This window comes from Bombyx mandarina, chromosome 09 (assembly GCF_030267445.1).
Source record: "Bombyx mandarina strain Sakado chromosome 09, ASM3026744v2".
Lineage (NCBI taxonomy): Eukaryota > Metazoa > Arthropoda > Insecta > Lepidoptera > Bombycidae > Bombyx > Bombyx mandarina.
In genome coordinates this window covers 13,415,287-13,434,661 of record NC_143216.1, presented here as the reverse complement: position 1 = coordinate 13,434,661, position 19,375 = coordinate 13,415,287, and the positions used below count along the sequence as shown (strand labels likewise).

The 19,375-nt window shown below is 38.2% G+C and overlaps 3 protein-coding genes across 3 annotated transcripts in view; 2 read left to right on the top strand and 1 right to left on the bottom strand.

The window, feature by feature from the left end:
- Nucleotides 1-5,675, top strand: part of LOC114242067 (uncharacterized) — a 173,508-nt gene extending 167,833 nt beyond the window's left edge. The window contains exon 15 of the mRNA XM_028173073.2: nucleotides 60-5,675. Coding sequence (XP_028028874.2) covers nucleotides 60-1,598 — 1,539 coding nt within the window. The 3' untranslated portion in view covers nucleotides 1,599-5,675. The remainder of the gene's footprint in view (nucleotides 1-59) is intronic.
- Nucleotides 5,676-6,364: 689 nt separating this feature from the next.
- Nucleotides 6,365-12,278, top strand: LOC114242145 (uncharacterized). The gene is made up of 7 exons (XM_028173192.2): nucleotides 6,365-6,596; nucleotides 6,891-7,095; nucleotides 7,888-7,961; nucleotides 8,411-8,506; nucleotides 9,102-9,212; nucleotides 10,140-10,262; nucleotides 10,365-12,278. Exons 1-7 carry the CDS (start codon nucleotides 6,426-6,428, stop codon nucleotides 11,946-11,948), a joined length of 2,364 nt encoding a protein of 787 aa, XP_028028993.2. The 5' UTR covers nucleotides 6,365-6,425; the 3' UTR covers nucleotides 11,949-12,278.
- Cont (Contactin) lies at nucleotides 12,017-18,270 on the bottom strand. Its single transcript, XM_028173102.2, has 4 exons — nucleotides 18,085-18,270; nucleotides 14,580-18,005; nucleotides 14,058-14,243; nucleotides 12,017-13,036 (listed from the first exon to the last, which is right to left on the bottom strand). The coding sequence occupies exons 2-4, from the start codon at nucleotides 18,000-18,002 to the stop codon at nucleotides 12,716-12,718; spliced, it is 3,930 nt and encodes a 1,309-aa protein (XP_028028903.2). The 5' UTR covers nucleotides 18,003-18,005; nucleotides 18,085-18,270; the 3' UTR covers nucleotides 12,017-12,715.
- Between the last annotated feature and the right edge of the window lie 1,105 nt (nucleotides 18,271-19,375).

Below are 19,375 nucleotides of genomic sequence, written 5' to 3'. Positions count from 1 at the left end.
TTTTTTAGCAATTAATCTATACAGGTAATTGAACACACATTAATTGTAATTAATTACAGAAGCCAACAAGTCAAGTCAAACACGAGGAACCGCAGAAAGTGATCAAGGAGACAACGGCGATCGTAACCAGCCCAGAGGGGAAGTCCCCCAAACACGTGATTCTGTCGAAACATAAAAACAAAGTTAAGAAACGGAAAATGAAACTGAAGAAGGAGACCATAGACTACAGCTCCATGCAGAAACATTCCGCCTCGCCCACGAAAGACTCGGAGGCCCTGAGCAAAGTCCAGAAGTGGCTGTTGAACTCGCCGCAGCCGACTGTCATACCCAAGTCCAAGTCCATCCCCCTGGGCCTCACGGAGCGGTCCCACAGGCCCACCTCGAAGGTTCCTCGGAAAACGAGACCGTCGAAGAGCGCCACCAACTTGTTGAGCGGAGAAAAGGCGAGACTCCAAGTCGTGTTCAAGCCGCCGTTCCGGTTCAGCGTTAAGATATGCAAGAGCGACAAGACCAAGGTGGTTCTAGACAAGTCGTCCAAACCCGACATCGAGAGGAAACGCCACGAGGCCGCCGCCCAACACCCCCCCGCGGATCCCAAACTCAACACATTCAGTAGAACGAAACCTCACAATCCCGCTCGACTTGAAAATACTCCTTCAAACGCTTCGACCGGAGAAAAGACACAGCACCAAGATAAAGGCAGTCACGGATACGAAAACTTATTGCCCAGGAGCGCCAGTGATTGCAAGCTTACCAAACAGATGTCCGACGTCAATCTCAGACACAAGAAGAGCAACTCGGTCGGCCAGAGGAAGGGGACCACCGAGAGCAAACAGAACCTCATCTGTCACGAAGACAACGACAGCGCGCACCTTTACGAGAACGTGACGTCACCGGAGACGTTCGCGCCGAAGAGCTGCAGCATGCCGCGGCGACAGCACGGCGCCGCCATCGCGCGCCAGACCAGCTACGGGCACCTGCCGCGCGCGCAGCCCCGCCCGCACCGCCGCAGCGCCAGCAGCCTCGCCGCCGCCGAACCCGACCTCGAGCACTTCTACAGCGTCATCGCGTCGCTGCGCCGGGACGGACGTGCACACACCAACACTGCCAGCTCCTCCGCCTCCAACAGGACCAACACAAACAGACCGGCTGGAAGGAGCTCACGACAGAACAGTTCGGTGGAAGCACCGACCCTGTCCAATCCTGCATCGCCCTCGAAGCTGAAGAGGCAAGCTAGCGAAGCGGAAATCACGAAGCAGCAATGTGACGGTGGCGTGAGGGGCTTCCAGCTAGTCGTGGGGAAAGAGAAGCTGAAACGGCAGATGAGTGATAACGAGCTGTGCAAGTCTCGAGTGCAGCTAGCGATGCCAATGTCTGCGGGCGCCGAGCCGCGCCAGCCGTTCTGTTGGAACAAGCGCGCCAGTCTCGACTGCGAGGCCTCCCTGCCCGGCGCCGCGCGGCCCGCGGGCTCCAGGCTCGCCAACAAGCGCACCTACACGTTCGGCGAACTCAAGAACTCTGTCCCCAACGCGACCTCGCCCCCCCCTGAAGACGTCCACATCTCCCCCGAAGACTTCTTGAAGATAATCGATAACTAGCACATTCCGAGCGAACTCGTAAGCGTAAACATAGTCTTATAATTTTTATATTAAAAAAAATAAATGAACAAATTAATTATTAATATTGTAAATTAGTAATAATCTAATAACGAGATGTAACTATTATCGGCTGATGTAAATATTGTAATTTGCTTTTTAACTTAAGGTCCTATAATAAATATAGCCCGCCACTGAAACAGATCATTGCTCGGCGGAGAGCCCCGCGCCCGTTCTCATCACTACCCCTAGTTCTTATTTCGTTGACGAACAACTAAATTAATTTTAATTAATAAATAATTGCATTATTATTAATGTGTTCGAAGCACAGCCAAGCCGGCAATGGTCTAGTTTCACTGAACGATCTCTTGTAAAATGAATCTCTATTTTTTCTACATGCTATGTATTGTACAAATTTACTCTGGACTTATATTGAAAGTGTTCATCGTAGGTTTATTTTGAATTGAACATTTTTAAATGAAATTCTGTTCGTTGCTTTTGTTTGAAGACTTGTCAATTATTGTGTCAATATGATTGCGTGTTGTTTTGACAAAGGAAATAAAACACCAAGCTATGCTGTTTCACACAAGTAGCCCTGATCAATTATGACCGCGTGTAGTAGGATTTTGTCAAAGAAATTATAGTTTGTCTAACAAAACTGACTGACTTTACATTTACTACGTCATATATATATATATATATATAATTGTGATTGTTTCAACATTGGTTGTGAACGTTTATTTATTTATGTTTAACTATCTGATGGAATCCTGTGGACGGAAAAACAAGAAGAAGTAACAATTAAAAGTCCGGTCCTTAATTCTTCCGGTGTTTATTTTTCTATTTTATATTTAATATAAATTCTTACTGAATAAAAAAAAATAACTGTAATTTATTTTTGAACGGTGGCTGACCTATTTCTCGGTTTCTGGAATTAATTTTGCTAATTTTTAATCTACGTATTAGGATGACAATATAGTAGTACATAATAATGTTAATATAATTATCATAATTGTTAATACGCTGTCTAGATTATAAGTACAAAAACGAGTTTTTTTTTATACCCTTTTTTTTTAAAGCTGAACTGCCCTGGGTACGATTACGATATTATCTGTGGTATTTATTTTTATCCAAAGAAATGTCGTGTGCATTTATTTGTAGCTTTTTTAAAAATAAAATCATTGTGTATTAATTAGATGCAGTCATGTGTTTACACGGTAAGCGTTCCGATGTGTTTAATCCGTGCGAAGCTTCGCTGCTGTGGCACAGCGTTCATGAGCTTTGTCGTAGGAAACTAAGGGTAAAAAAAAGCATTGTAATGTGAATACTGAAAGTATTTGGAACTGTTACAAATTTGTATTTAAAAAAAAAAAAACGGTGTGCTGTCTAAAATCATTTCAAGAACGCAGGAACTTTTTTGACAGCAATTAAAAAATGTTGCCACATTAAAAAATTATATAAGTCGTCGCTTTAACGCGTATCTCGATTAAACATAAACTAGACGATATGACGTCTCCATCTGTAATTTTTAAGTGTATACATTCCTTATGATATTATATTCTATTATTAGTATGTATCAGTGTATATGTTGTCGTAATTTACATTAAAATTTTAGTAAAAGTATTATGTGATTAGATTCTATGGAACTATATGATGGTTTTGTAGTTTATAATGTATTGAAACGATAAATCGGAACTGCGCGTTATTAATATTCATGTAAAGTTGATTTTTTATTACAATCTGATATTTTTTAAGCTGAAACGACCATTGTTTAACTGTATTTGTTCCAAGTGCCTTATGAACAAATCTATTCCTACTGACATTCCAAATATAAGACACTCCTTTTTCAAAGTTACAGATTATTGTATGTGTTTTCTATGAATATAATCTATATATATCTAAGCTTGCAAAACATAAGTTCTACGTAATTTTTTTAGATGGCTTTTTATTCGGAATCTTATTTAGCCTTCAGCTACTATTTCGTAATCTCGAACTAGAAAATTAAGTTTGTCAATTAACCAAAAATTGTCGACATAAAAGTCGACCTGTATAGTAACCGGCAAACATCGTGAGCAAATGACCTTGACTGCGCAGAACCGAATTTTAGATCACTTTGGTGGTGAGGGTGAGGCGCGACGGCAGGGGAAATCGTATCGAGCGCGTTATTGGTAGATCAGTCGAACCTTGCGTCCCGCACCGCGCCTTCGTTCCGCTTGGTCCCAAAAGTACGCTTGCGTACAGTGAAAAATCTATCGTTATTAATCGTTAAGTTATATTTTGTTATAATTGCTTGTTGACTTTGTTGCCATTGCTATTTGTTGAGTGTTTGTTGATTTTTTATAAAAAATACACTATGCCGCGACAAACTGGTGTAGTATTCAAAAGAAAGGGTAGAAAAATTGTGTACGACGTATATTGCTTCATTATAAAACAGAGGAAGAATGATATTATGGAAAAAGTAAAACGGACTTCGGAAGCAACAAAAACATCAGTGAGTACTGTTAGGTGCATTATTAACGAAGCTAAAGGCTCTGGCTTGCTCATCGTGCTTGGGACTCCGGGTAAGAAAAGATCAGGGAAGAAGAAAGTTACCAGAATGGATAGTTTCGTTCAATCTGTAATAAAAAGATGTAATCATAATAACTACATAACAAGCAGCGAAACTCCGTACCGTAGAAAGGCTTCGAAAATTTTAAAGAAGATATATATTTTAATGGCTCGGAATGAAGTTTAAGACGAATTATGAAAGAGCTAGGCTTCAGATGGAAAAAAAACAGAAAATAATCGGAAGCTGGTAATTGAAAAAAGTAACATTCGATTACTACGAATCGAATATCTTCAAAAAATAATTAATTATAGACAAAAAAGAAGATCGAACCGACCGAGTCGTAAACTACACCGATGAGCCCTATGTCGACTTATCACGATGATGGCGACTCGGGTGATGAAAACAGTGATGATGATAATGGTCAAGATTATGATAACGAAAAAAAAATTACAAATACCAGCTTCGCTTCAACTGAACGAAGACCTGGCAACAGCTCTAGTTTTGACTTAATAGAAGGAATATCTATTTTACCCCAAGATTAAATTATTACAATTATTAACCTATATTTTTTGTTGATGTTCTAATAAATATATAAATAAATACATATGTTGATTTTAATAATTTAATTGCATTATGACGCAGAGTAAATAATGTTTTTGCACGTGAGTGTACCATGCGCAAACTTACCCCCACTACGTCAACAAATGCTCAAGAAGTTTGCCGGCTATTATACAAATTACAATTTTTTTTTTTGTAATTGTAAATAACCTCAATTTTTTCCAATCATACTTTCCCTTCCCGACTATTCCTGGTCGATCCATTCGTTCTGATTCGCTTACCAGTTTACATTTTATTGGATAGACTGGCATCAATTAAGATTTCAATTTGCAATGTTTTAACTGATCTCCATGAGATTACATTATGCCTCTAATGAGATGTGTAGAGCTTATTTACTATTTCCGCAACAATACTAGTTTATCAAAGAGCTTCTATCGAAATTTAAGCACACAAAATACTGCTAAAACCACAGGGCACTGCAAACATGGAACGGGCTGCCAATTATTTGTAAAGAAATAATTTAAAAAAATTTAAATAATTTTCTAATCAAATTTTAATTTCACAATATACATATTTACCTGAAAATTTTAATTCGGACTAGATATTAAAATCCGTTCAAATAAAAACGAAGCACTATGCGTCTCATGATGTACGTCACAAGGTATGAATACTCAATACATGAATAAAATTAAAAACTAGTACTGTTGCGTTGATGCGTACATTTCGAAGGCATACCTACCTACCCACATACATTATCTTTAACTCACGTACTTAATAACTCTGTACCGCTTATTTTCTTTTATTCTTCAGCATATAATTATGTGCTCTATTGTGACGTTGTTTTGATAGATACCGAAGAACGATGTTGAATAATCCAACGAATACAAATTTGTAATGAATTCATTATCAACTATAACATACTAAGTCCATATTTTTTCTGCATTTTTAATGAATAAAATGACTCCAACAGTTTCGTCGTATTGTATTATTTTGTAATATATTATTTTTAATACCTACCCGTAAAATTTTCTTTGCACCTACCACTATTTTCTCTGTACTACCTTTGGTTGACTGGTAAAGAATACTTTAGGCATTAAGTCCGCCAATGTAAATTTTACATGATAATAAATACATAAATAAATAAATAAAACCTATCGTTTATCGCTGAGACGCAAATTTCGTTACATATGTTTTCCACGAAAAAGGCGAGTTGGACTATTACAAAGTGGTATACCAACTACGGGGTATTATAAATAACTAATATTTCCCAAACTACTTAACTCTGCTTAGGAATATTAAATAGTCTTACGTGCCATCCTACAAATAAAAATTACAAATAACCCCTAACGGTCAATAAGAACATATACTATATCAAAAATACAAATAAATATAAACCAAAGTATTAGGTATAAACATTAGATCAAATCAAACTGACAAAAAATCAAAACATTGTAGTCAACCATCTGGATTTTATATTAACCCCGTAAATACATATTTTTACACAATTAAAATTGATTAAAAACTTCTTGTTCGAACTCGTAAAACCCGACAAAATAAAACTATACATGTTATTTGATTAGAAATGTCAAAATCACGTATCTCTTTAAATACTGCAGGTATAACTTGCAGAAATTATACAGGCTGTTTCGAAAATTAATTAGTTTTTCTTTTGTTAACCGTCAATCAAATCGACATTACAAAGTCTTATTCCTGCCATTTCTGAAATGGCTCCCGTACGGTACAGCCTCCATTATGAAGATTATTCTGAACACATGATGTCTAGATTTGGGAAATTATTGCAAATGCAATCATTAGTGGACATGACTCTAATGTGTAGCTCTCATACCTTACGAGTACACAAAGCTGTGTTAGCCGCAAGTAGTACTTATTTTCAGGTAATTACTGCTATTTTAAAATGATAAAACCACTTTGTAAAATAGAAACACATATGAAACATTAAAAAAACTAAAAGTACATAAAAATCTGAGAAAACGGAAAATTTTGTAATCTACCAAATAGGATGTGGTCACTGGTCACATGGACAAGGGCAGTGCCAAGAAAATAACTATCTAATCTCTAATCTAATCTACAATAAGTATGTAATTTTTAGAAAAACTAAATACGAAAATATGTGTCCAATATTTTCTACTTCTTTAGGATTGTCAAATGTTCCAACTAATAATTTTCAGGAAGTATTACAAAAACAACCCGGCGAACCACTTATAATATTGAAAATGAGATTTAACGTTTTAAAGTGCCTAGTCGAGTTTATGTATTGCGGGAAGACTCAGTGCTTAGAAGAGAACTTAGATGAACTGGTGTCCGCAGCTCAGTTTTTAAAAATTAAGGGACTATCTAAAGTTACTAAAGAGGGTTTGGGCATTGCGAATAACAGTGAGTTGCACTTGATAATTTTACTCTTTTCTTACTCAAGTACCCATTAAAAAACTGAAAATGGATCTATTTTCAATTAAGAATTACTTAATAATTAGATCACATTTATAGTATTACAGGTACAGGTTTTTGTAATATAACTAATATTTGAATAGTTTTAGTAATCCCATTCGACGAATTCTACATATAATTTAAGAGTACAAAAAAATATCGCAAATGTGAAATAGTTTAAATTAACTACCGGACTTAAGAATTTATGAGAACTCTAAAGCGAGGAGGCAGAATTCGCAAACGTATCTTCGACTACCATCATTAAGATCCTCTGAGAGTTCAGCATTAATATTTAGTTTTAAAAATAATTAGTCTTAAAACAAATACATCATTTTTTTTTTTGCTTAGATGGGTGGATGAGCTCACAGCCCGCCTGGTGTTAAGTGGTTACTGGAGCCCATAGACATTCACAACGTAAATGCGCCACCCACCTTGAGATATAAGTTCTAAGTTCTCAAGTACAGTTACAATGGCTGCCCCACCCTTCAAAGCGAAACGCATTACTGCTTCACGGCAGAAATAGGCAGGATGGTGGTATCTGCCCGTGCGGACTCACATGAGATCCTATCACCAGTAAGAAGTAGTGTTACCAAATATTCTCAGATTAATCCCTATGAGCTCACGTCCCGTCTACGCGTTGTTTAAATAGTCGCTTAGGCTACTTACGATTATAGAGGAGAAAAAATATCCTGAAACAACTAGGCTAGTTGTGGTCGCTACATTCGTTAAGTTTGTTTTCAGGCGAGCTGCCCGTCTTTATGCCGCCCGTTGTTATCAATCGACCGCCGCAGTCCCTTGTTGATTTGCATTCGCAGGTACTGTATTAACACACGAAATAATGCTTAGGTAATAGTTGCAAAGAAGAGTAATATTTAATTACTTGGTTATTGGTTTATTTGAAGTCAGACACACACACACACACAGTCGAACTGATGTGAGTCGTCAGCGTTATTGATGAACAACAGCAAGACCAGGACCACAGCCCATAGTGATAGGCATTTCACTGAGGAATTTATTGATGGCAAATCTCGTTTGATAACGTAAATATTATGTCAGTCAGGAAGCAACGTGAAAGAGAGATAATTTCAGAACGTACTATCAGTACATGACCAAAAATGGTCTCTGCTAAAACTCAGTGCAAAAGTTCACCTGAAGATCATCTCAGGGCACTACCCATGGAACATACGGTACAGAAAGAGAACCAGATGTACTTGTATTTTCTATAGCTTTTGTTAGTAACATTACATTTTTGTTGCACAATTAGGTTCCTTCGAAGGAGAATGAGGCGAGTCACTCAACGCCACAAATGACGTCAGTAAACTCTAATTCAGCACCACACGGCTTAGAAAGAAATAACAGGGTAAATAAAAGCAACATTTTTTTTATATAATATTCTATTAATGTTAATTTTTGTAAGCTACAGTATATTTGAATTTAATTACAATAATTATCTATAATAATTTATCGAATGCACACTTTGAACTAGCTTTATTAGGCATTCCGCACGATATTTTAATCGGAATCGGATTGTGAAATTCCATATCAATCTCATTAGACTATACCGATTCTATTGACTTTTTAAGGCAATCTTTCAGAAACAATCAGAATCTATGCACCTATGAATCTATGCACTATGCTATGGTTTGGGTCGGTTTGTCTCTATTATTTGCGTCATTATTACTATTTGAGTAATTACGCTAGGACTTCTTGTGAGTCCGCACGGGTAGATACCACCTCCCCGCCTATTTCTACCGTGAAGCAGTAAGTAATGCGTTTCGTATTGAAGGGTAGGGCAGCCCTTGTAACTATACTGAGACCTTAGCACTCATATCTCAAGGTGGGTGGCGGCATTTACGTTGTAGATATCTATGGGCTCCAGTAACCACTTAACACCAGGTGGGCTGTGAGCTAGTCCAACCATCTAAGAAATATAAAAAAAACCACGTTATATGCAGGACATGGTCGTCAGGATTCCTTTTGACATCGAGAATGGAGGGAACTCCATGATTGATTACCCGAACGCCCCCCGAGTTATAAAACCTCGACGGGGCAGACCTAGCATGAGGGTTAGTTTTGGTAGATGCTTAATATCAATAAATATAAATAAATAAATATTTACTAACAATCACGCCACGTTAACTGGTCCCGTGCTAAGTTCGTAAAGAACTTGTGTTACAGGTACCAGATAAGGGAAATAAATGCAAGATTTTTATTATACACATACATATATTTCATATACATCCATAACCCTGGAAAAGACATTTTTATATTTATCATAAAAATATCCTCCCTTGGTGGGATTCGAACTCGCGACCCTCTTGTGTAGTGACCATGTCACTTACCACTACACCAGGCGGCCGATAAAATATTATGTTATAAATGTCGGAATCAAGGTGAATAACGTAAAGTACGAAGACGTATGTACGAAGGGTAGTAATAAGTAGTTGACCGTGTTATTGTTCGCAAAAACGAGTGATAGTGACCCCTCACAGCCTTAAGAAAACTCCACCGAAGGTTTGATTTAAATAATCAACTCATTCGCAGATTCCAGTGTCTCCGTGTTGTAAGGTAGTAGTTGTTTGTTAAAGTTCACGTGAGAACCGACCGAACTAAACGGTTCACTGTACGCTATGTATTTCTAGTGAATTGATCATTTACGCAACATGAAAATTACATTAAAACATTGGACATTTCAACTCTCTTCTTGCAAGTAGAATTTCCTGGAAGGACTGTCGGTATCGCACGATTGACCCTAACTCATGCATCCTGGGCATCCAGGGACCCAACTCCTTCGGAGGCGCTAGGAAAGCTAATCCCACCCCTCGCCCACCTGCCCTGGTGAAACTAGAAAGGCCTCCAGGCCACCACTAACCATCGTAAAAAAAATTGAACGATTGAATCTATCTATCTTATTCTAGTTAGCTGCCCGCGATATCATTGGGCCGTATTTTCACTGTTGTATGATGATTAATGTTAAATGTGCATCATTCTAGCGATCAGGTTGGGAGGGCCCCGCTCCACTGGGCCGTGCTGCTGAACGGGCACTACTTCGTCGCGAGCAGGACTCGCGGAAGGCTATACATCACTTGAAGCATTTGCAGACTCGACATATGCAGGTGTCACGAACTTTATTGCTATGAAAGAAACTTAATTCTAAGCTGAGATGCGTTCACAGTCTCTCCTAGGGATTTCTGTGGTCTAATTATTTCTGTTTACAGGATTACATGGATAAAGTGACATTATCACAAGCAGTAAATAGCATCTGTGGAATTGACGCACCGAATTACATGGAAAGCGACGTCATGTACGCAGATCCAAATGTTTCGGCCAATATAATGGATTCGGCAAGCACATATTGCAAAGATAACAGCGAATCAGCTACTTCTAGTTACAATAATGGAAAAATTACTAGTCCAAGTAACACTGCCACTACCAAAATGAACACAGCGATGTCTCAATATGTTAACGCATTGAAGAACGCCGGACTCCCGACTGATCTGCCCATTCTTTTTGAATCCGGTGACGGCTCCTACATTAACGTCAACGAGCAAGTCCTTCTCGACATGGTGCAGAGCAGCGAAATACAATACGAAGTTATAGAGCAGCCAAACATTATAGAAAAGGTAGCCGACCCATCGGAAATCAAAAGTATCGACGATTTGTCAAAATCCATTGAACGGGGAGAAATGATACTAGGCCAGAAAAACTATTCGACGATGAATAACTACGACAAAGGCCCCGGTCAGTTTGCGCACCAGGATGCTCTTAATAGCCTCAATGAGATCCTCCCGGACACGTTTGGAGAACAAGAAAGTTATGTAGTTCTAGACTCACGTCTTCAGGAAAACAATAATACTATGGAATCGATGGGTGCTGCAGATTTCTCATGTATCGATGGCGACATGCAATACTTTACGAAATCACTTGGCGACGACATTAAGAAATATTATGAAGATCAACAGTTGAATGAGACTCCAGCAAGTGCAGGTTTAGCGACCAGTTTCAATATGTCATTACTGGACACGAAAATATCGCACTTAAACGAAAATCTGAATCAATCTTATAATTCATTAACTGTTGAAGACTTGAGGAGAAACGATGAATACGACTTCGGCTTGCAGCTTCCACAAAACAGCGAATTCAAGGACGAAATCGACTGCTTAATGTCGACTCCAAAACATAATGCGGAAAGCTGTTTCGAAAACGAACGTGCAAACCAGGAGCGTGACGAAATAATCAAAGATCTAATGAATTTGGAGAAGAATGTTAGTAAGAATAAAATGGAGAGCGACAACAAAACTAATATTATTGATGAACAAATTACTAGTGGACGATCGAACATTCAAGACTTTGGTATAAACATGTTCGATGACTCGGACGCCACATCAGAGGCAAATCATGATGTCAACAGAAGTGAAAATCCTTGGGATAGTATCGACAAGGATTCTAATAATGATCACAACCACTTCAGTGCTGATGTATCGCGCGATCCAATAAAAAAACAATTCCCAGAACCTATAAGGGACTTGACTGATAATATCGATGCAAAAGCAGATCAGTCGATTGAAAATTTACTACACGAGTCTAGTGATGTGGGGAGCGCTGATCCTGAATTAAGTAACATCGATACGAATGGAGAAGGAAACGAAATTCCCTTTGCTGTCGGTCTACAACCATTGAAGCAGTCGACATCTGCAAACGATAATTCGTTATTGAAAAGAAAAAGCAGTGAAGACTTTGATAGTTCACATTCTGATGATACTAAGTATTTGAAATGTAAAAGTAAATCTAAAAAATTATGATTAAAAAGCTTTTACATGAATAAAGTTTACGAATTTTACTAAACAGGTTGTTTGAATATTAAAACGAATTGTATTGAAAAAGTATTTATTGATAAAAATTTGAAAATTGATATTTTTAAAATACCCTTAATATAATAAAATCATATGGGTATTTTCAATAATTTAAAAAAAGGTATAAAATGGCTCGGATTATCGATAGACTACAATCTATCATCACTTAAAAGCTAAGAGATTCTATTTGAGTAGTAAAATTATGTTACCCATATCTTAGAATACATAAATGTGTATTTCTTCTACAACCATTCATATTTTCAATGTATCATTTATTTGTGTAAAAATATATTTCAAATTGAAGCTGCCGTACCCAAAAACATTATTCTATTTGAGTCTTAGTTCTAACTAAAGGTGAAATGAACATATTTTATTTTTACTTATTGCGATACATACACTTATTGTCAACTTACATTTAAACTTAAAATTAATTTTCTACAATTTAAATATGAAAAAAATCATAATCGCATTTAAAAATCAGTGCAAAATATACAGATCAAACAAAATAAATATTGTGATAGAAAGTTACATAATCACTTGACATGGGCGGAATAAAATAAAATTACAAAAAAAAACAAATATATGTAAATATTTGTGTAACAATAGTTACTTTTAACAAAATAAAATTGACTGACATATTACGAAATAGAACGGAGTATCAAAATATGAAATTTCTTATTCACTTGAATGGTCATGGAGAAACTTAGAATATCAACTTAATCGAGACTTCGATGGTGGATTCCACAAAAATAAACAAGAAATATCGATGCTAGTAGAAACTCGACCGGCTTGTGTCGATGGTTGGACGTGGATCCTCTCGCGTAGTAGCCGTACGCTTCGGAATGGTAGTCTCCGATCTGGAAGGCGATGGTTGGGGAGGACATCCTGCCGTCGCCGCCGTTGGAGTAGGCCAGCACGCGAAGGTTGTACGACTTGCCCGGAATGATGTTGCTGATGTAGGCCTCTAGTTTGTGCTCGATCGGTACAATGGTATCGTTGGCTGTGCTCATGTCTTGGTCGAGCTCCCATAGTCGTACCTAGAACGATATAAATAACAGTATATACAGATAGGTATATACAGGTAGGCAGCAGCTTGGTTCTGCCCCTGGGATTGCTGAAGTCTTTGGGCGACGGTAACCACTCACCATCAGGTGGGCTGTATGCTCGTCTGCCTACAAGGGCAATAAAAAAATATATATACATAAGAAAAATAAAACATTACTACGTGCATTGGAGGTTTATATTGAGCGCTCGCATCAATTTTTATGACCATCCTATCTATTTAGGACACGATATATTTTTTCGTCTCCTTTTGAAGTTTATTGATTTATATTTATAGTTACAACCTTGTAATTCGTTTACTGAAACTGTTTTAGTTTATCGGATAGCAATAACCATTTTTTAAACTTAAAGCGTCGTTTAGAAGACCGCGCAGATGATCCAATATAAAGGCGTTGCGGATGTTAAACGCCTAACTAGTAATTATTGTTCAAAGTTTGAAACTACACTCCTTAATTGCAACATTAACAAATATATAATAACTATAATAATAATTTTATGTATCCTTCTGGATAACTTGCAACTACAATATAATGTAAAAAAACTGTAAAACAATATATATGTCAGCCATTTTAAGGTTTCTTTCGCAGTAATTTTACTAATCGAGGGAAGGCATTATTTAAATATATATAAAACAACAGTTTTAAATTTCTAATTTTACATTATTATTATTTTATTGCTTAGATGGATGGAAGAGCCCAGAGCCCGCCTGGCGTTAAGTTGTTACTGGAGCCCATACACCTACAACGTTATTGCGCCACCCACCTTGAGATATAAGTTCTAAGGTCTCAGTATAGTTACAACGGCTGCCCCACCCTTCATACCGAAACGCATTACTGCTTGTCGGCAGAAATAGGTAGGGTGGTGGTACCTACCCGCGCGGACTCACAAGAGGTCCTAACAGTAAACATTTACAACTCTTTAGATTTTTCTACTCTGTTAATTCATTTTTTCTAATTATAAACTAGTGTGTGCTCGACGGCACTCCGCAACACTAACCTTATATCCGAGCAGAGGTTCCTCCTCGTTGGTGGGTTGGACGTACCGCCACACGACGCGCAGGGTGGTGGGGTCGTGGGCCCACACGTTGACGGAGGCCGGGGGCTTCTGTGGCGCCTTACGGAACGTGCGCTCCAAGTATCTCTCGCTTTCCGGGCCTTCTCCCGCTGAGTTGAACGCCATCACCTGGGGAACACATTATTGTGATAGTACGCGCATACCAATAAGATGTTCTTTTTTTAAATTGCTTAAATGGGTGGACGAGCTCACAGCCCACCTGGTGTTAAGTGGTTACTGGAGCCCATAGACAAATACAACGTAAATTCGCCACCCCCCTTGAGATATAAGTTCTAAGATCTCAGTATAGTTACAAGGGCTGCCTCACCTTTCAAACCGAAACGCATTACTGCTTCACGGCAGAAATAGGCAGGGCGGTGATAGCTACCCGCGCGGACTCACAAGTGGTCCTACCACCAGTAAAGTTAAAGTTAAAGTTCATAGTTGATCAAATATAAATTATACCTTCACATAATAATATGTATCTGGCTGGAGACCAACTATAAGAGCCCAATTTCGAGTCGTTCGAGACAAATAGTAGATGCACTCCTCTTCTTTGTTCTCCTGTTTCCAGTACTTGAGACGGTGGCCTATCAGCTTGCCGCGCAGCCTCTCGCGCGACTGATCGATCGGGTTCCAGGTCACGTTCAGAGCTGTGGAGTTAAAGGACCGCGCGGAGACCAGCTGCGGCGCGACCTGCGGCATGTCCTCCGCCGAATAAATGGTTACTACTTCGCTCTCTGGCCCGGGACCTATATCGTTAAAGGCCTGTACTTTGACATCGTACGGCGTGTAGAAATACGTAGAAGATATGTGCACGACGTATGTCCCGATGTTTCCGTACTTCTTAAGAAGCAAGGACTGAAATTCGACTTCGGAGCCGTTCCGGCGCCAGAATATTTTGTAATGTATGCCGGGTCCGTTTTGGAGGGAAGTCGGTAAGGGCGTCCACGTAATTGTGAGGTCACCGGTCTTCCCGCCGCCGCCGCTAACGTTCGCGGGCGCCTCATAGGGCTTGTCTCCCGACGTAGAGAACTGCGGACTCGGCGCGGACGGTTGCCCCGCACCCAGTATATTAATAGCTTGAATTCTAAACTCATATATGGCCCACGGTAAAAGCGTCGTGGAAACAGTGGCTCGTTTACGCCCATTGTATCTATCGACTTCCATTACGTTGGGTATATTCTCGCTGATCACGTACCAAGTTGAGTTCCAGTGGGTGCGTCCGGTCAGCATGTATCCAGTTATAGGGCGACCGTTTGAGTTACTGTCGGTCCACTCTAGGGTCACCGAAGACCTCTGTATGCCAAGTATTTGTACGCCTCCCGGCGGACCTGGCGGGCCCTCTATACGCAGCTGCACATGAGAAGAGATTCTTCCGATAGCGGACTTAACGACACATTCGTAATCTCCCACATCCGAAAGACTTACATTGTAAATAGTTAGCTCACCACCGTCAATTTTTATTCTTTTGTTGACATACAGATCTGATGAGTCTTTAATCCGCAAGCCATTATGGTTCCATAGATACGCTGTATCTAAAATAGGATCTACATCGGCATTACAGTGCAAGAAAACTACTGAATTCACTTGTGCAGTGATCCGAGGGGGGAGTTTTTCAAGGAAACGTGGTGCACGTAAGACAATTAGACGACCTCTACTCTCATCAGTGCCGTATTGATTCTTCGCGACGCATGTGTACACGCCCTCATCATCTCTGGAAAGTTGTCTAATAATTAAATTCCCATTTTCGGTAATGAATCTTTTTCCTCCTGCCCCAATAACTATGTTGTCTTTTTTCCAAGTGAATGTTGGCTTTGGGGCAGCTTCTGGTTTGCATTTTAATGTCACATTTCCACCTTCAGAACCGTATGTCTCCAATTCTAAAGGATGTTTTTTAAATGATGGTTTCAAAGAGAGCACTCGTAATTGCGCTGACGAGTAACTAGCTTTCAATTGATTCTTTGCTTCACACTGGTACATTCCAGGATCTCTTGTTGGGTCTAAATATTTTATAATCAAAACATTGTCTTGAATAATGTACCTATCACGGTCCTGTGGTTCTAGATTATCTTTTTTTAGTTTTTTACCATTTTTCCACCATGTGTAATTAACATCCGGTATCCCAAATGCCTCACAGTTCCAATGTAATTCTCCTTTGTTGTCCATATGTTTATCGCCAAGAGGAATGGTAAAATTTGGTTCAGCTTGTACTTTTAAATACACACTATTTGATATCCTCGCTCTGTCATTGTGAACATCACAAATATATTCGCCTTCATCCTCTACACCTACATTGGGTATTGTTAAAACCCGGTCAAAATTACTCAATTGAGCTTTTTTAGGTATAAGGCCATTCTGTCTGGTCCAATTATAAGAAGGTACTGGGTAGCCAAATGTGACACATTCCAGGCGGATTTCTTGCCCAACCACTGGAGCTTCAGGAAATACTTTAGGAAAGCTATTTGGGAATTTCAATTGCTGATAATCTGAATGCGGATAAACATATAAGGGAAAGAATGGACCATTTCTGCCTTCATCAGACACTTTACTCATTACATTACAACTATAGTTGCCTCGGTCTATTGTTTCTAAAGCTGAGAAATAGAGGCCACCGTCATATGACACAAAGACACGTTTATCTTCTTCCACAAGGTTAGGGAAATAATTCCGAGCCCACAGAATATTTACAGCTGGATAGTACGAAGGAGGATCACAATACATTACTTTACCCCAGTATTGATTTCCACTTTCTACTGGCCTCTTTTGATTGAAATCTCTTATGAATCCAAATGACAACCGGACAGATTCTGATCTAATCGTACCAAACTTGTTTGTAGCTGTACAGTGATATTTTGTATTATCCTTTTCACTGTCAGGGTTATAAATCATTAAAGTTCCTCCACTTAATATAATCCTACTGTCAGCTAAAGGATCTATTTCTGTGTAAACTGGACTGTCAACTTGATAATCTTCTCCGAACCATTTGTAAGTTGGAGCTGGAAATCCTCCTGCTATACAAATAAGTTGGACATAATGATTTCTTAAAGGATCATAAACAGTATCTTCTGGCTGTTTTACAAAATATGGACCTCTCGGAATCCTTTCTGGATCATAAGTGTCTAAGCCATAAGTGAATGATCTTTCTTCTTCTATTAAATAATGTAAACGCTGCATTTGCCCCTCACATATAAAGTGATAATATTGTGTACCTTCTACAGCAGCTAAGCCCCAGCGTCCATCTTGATGTGAAAATTTGTATACCAAAAAATCTTTAGGAAATATATTATAACTATTTAATGAAAATTGTCGATCGTCGAAGAAAGCATTCTCAAGACCTGTCAACTGTGAACCATCATAATCATTGGACCAATAACCTGGAGACTGTTGGTGAGCTCCTATATACCATGAACCCTTCTGAGGGTCGAGCCTCATTAAATTGTTTATTATAAAACCATGTTCTTCAGGGCTATTGACGGCTACTAAATCAGCTTCATAGGCTTGGCATATTTTTCTTGCTTCATTTCTAGGACGATCAGGAGACTTCGTAAACCGATAACATGACTCTTTGTAGCGTAGCCAGTTGGGTGGACATCGGTACTTCTCTTCGTAATCTAAGCCAGCATACACACTCGCAGTATTTTCGACATCATTTTCATTTTCAGCATAGCTGTCACTGTTGTAGAGGCTGTCCTGGTAGAAAGAGCTTTGAGGCGGCTGTTGATATTCATTATTTACGGGAAAACTGCCGTAAGGGATTTGGGGCCCGGGACGATATTGTGTATTATTCTGGTTTCCTTCCGGATAGTTCTGATTATAGATACCATTTTCAGGTACTTGGGTCCTCACCAAACTCGCAACTGCGAGTACAAGGAACGTACACTTCATCTTCTGTGAATAATAACAAAATTCATTACATTCAAAATAATAATCGAATATTTTTATCGTCATTATTTATAATCTTTCAAACCTTATTGACTAGACATAACGTGTTTATATTGCTCAAAACAATTTCAATGCTACGTATAGTAAAACTAATCTTCTGCACTATATTTTCATAAACGAATAAGAAAAATAATAAATATTATAAACAAGGCAGCCTCGCCCAAATCAGTATTCCGTCATGCAGTGTTGCCACGTTTCGTTTTGAAAAGTAATGCCTTTTAAAGATCTTGAAAGAGCTACTCGAAAACTACTATCGCATACATCCTAAACATTACTTTTACGGTAGAACTCAATCGTCCGTAGCCGCGAAAACTTTAGTGTTCGAAAAGTAAAAGCAGTTTTAGTTATGTCTACGACATACGAATACTAATGAAAGTGATGGTTTTAACCAAAACCAAGTAAGTACTATTTTAACATATAAGGTCACTGTCACTAGGTTTTATTGATATGTCGTTTCTAGTTTTGCCATTTAGATAAAAAAAAACCTTTTATTTGTATTATAAACATGTACGTAGGAATAATAAAATAACCTTATTTAAGTACGAAATAACTTATCGCCCTGACACGGATCACTTCTAGCTCTTCCTTCCTTAGATTGAGCACTAATCAACATTATATGCTGTTGTAGTTCTCTTTTTTTTATTATATCTTGAAGCATGATTTACCTTTTTGGGTTAACCTTATAACATTTCAACTATTCTAAAAAGTGTAGAAACTAGTCTAAAAATAGTTAAAGTGGCAACAAGAAAATCGTCCGTTTAACAGTAAATCAACCGTCATTTTTTTCATAATTATCGTGATCTTTCCGTATGAAGTCTTGAGTCTGATAAGTGAAATTTATTTTCGCACGGAAAAGTTATTGTAATAATAACAACTGTATGTAGTTTAACCTTTTAATAAATATTTTTAATTAAAATTGTCGCTTAGCTTCATTTATTTACCAAGTATGCTTTTGAACGAAAGCAGAATGAATGCACAGATTAGTATAATGGTTACTGCGTAAAATGAATGAAGGAAAATCAAGCTACGACTTAGTGATGTCACTGATGTCTAAATATTAGTGTGATATCTGATATTTGATTTGTTGTTTTTGAATCGATTTTTGTTCATGTAATAATAAGTGTGAATTTTGGTCAAAACCTTTATTGTAAAATTTCACCAATGAAACTAAAAATGATATAAGTATAATTTAAATATAACTTCTCTTTGTAACACGAGATGAAATCAAGTTTCAAAAATTTTAATACAATCTTTCGATCTGAATATTGAAATTTTAACTATTTTTATTAATTAATAATCATTAGACATCTAAGAAA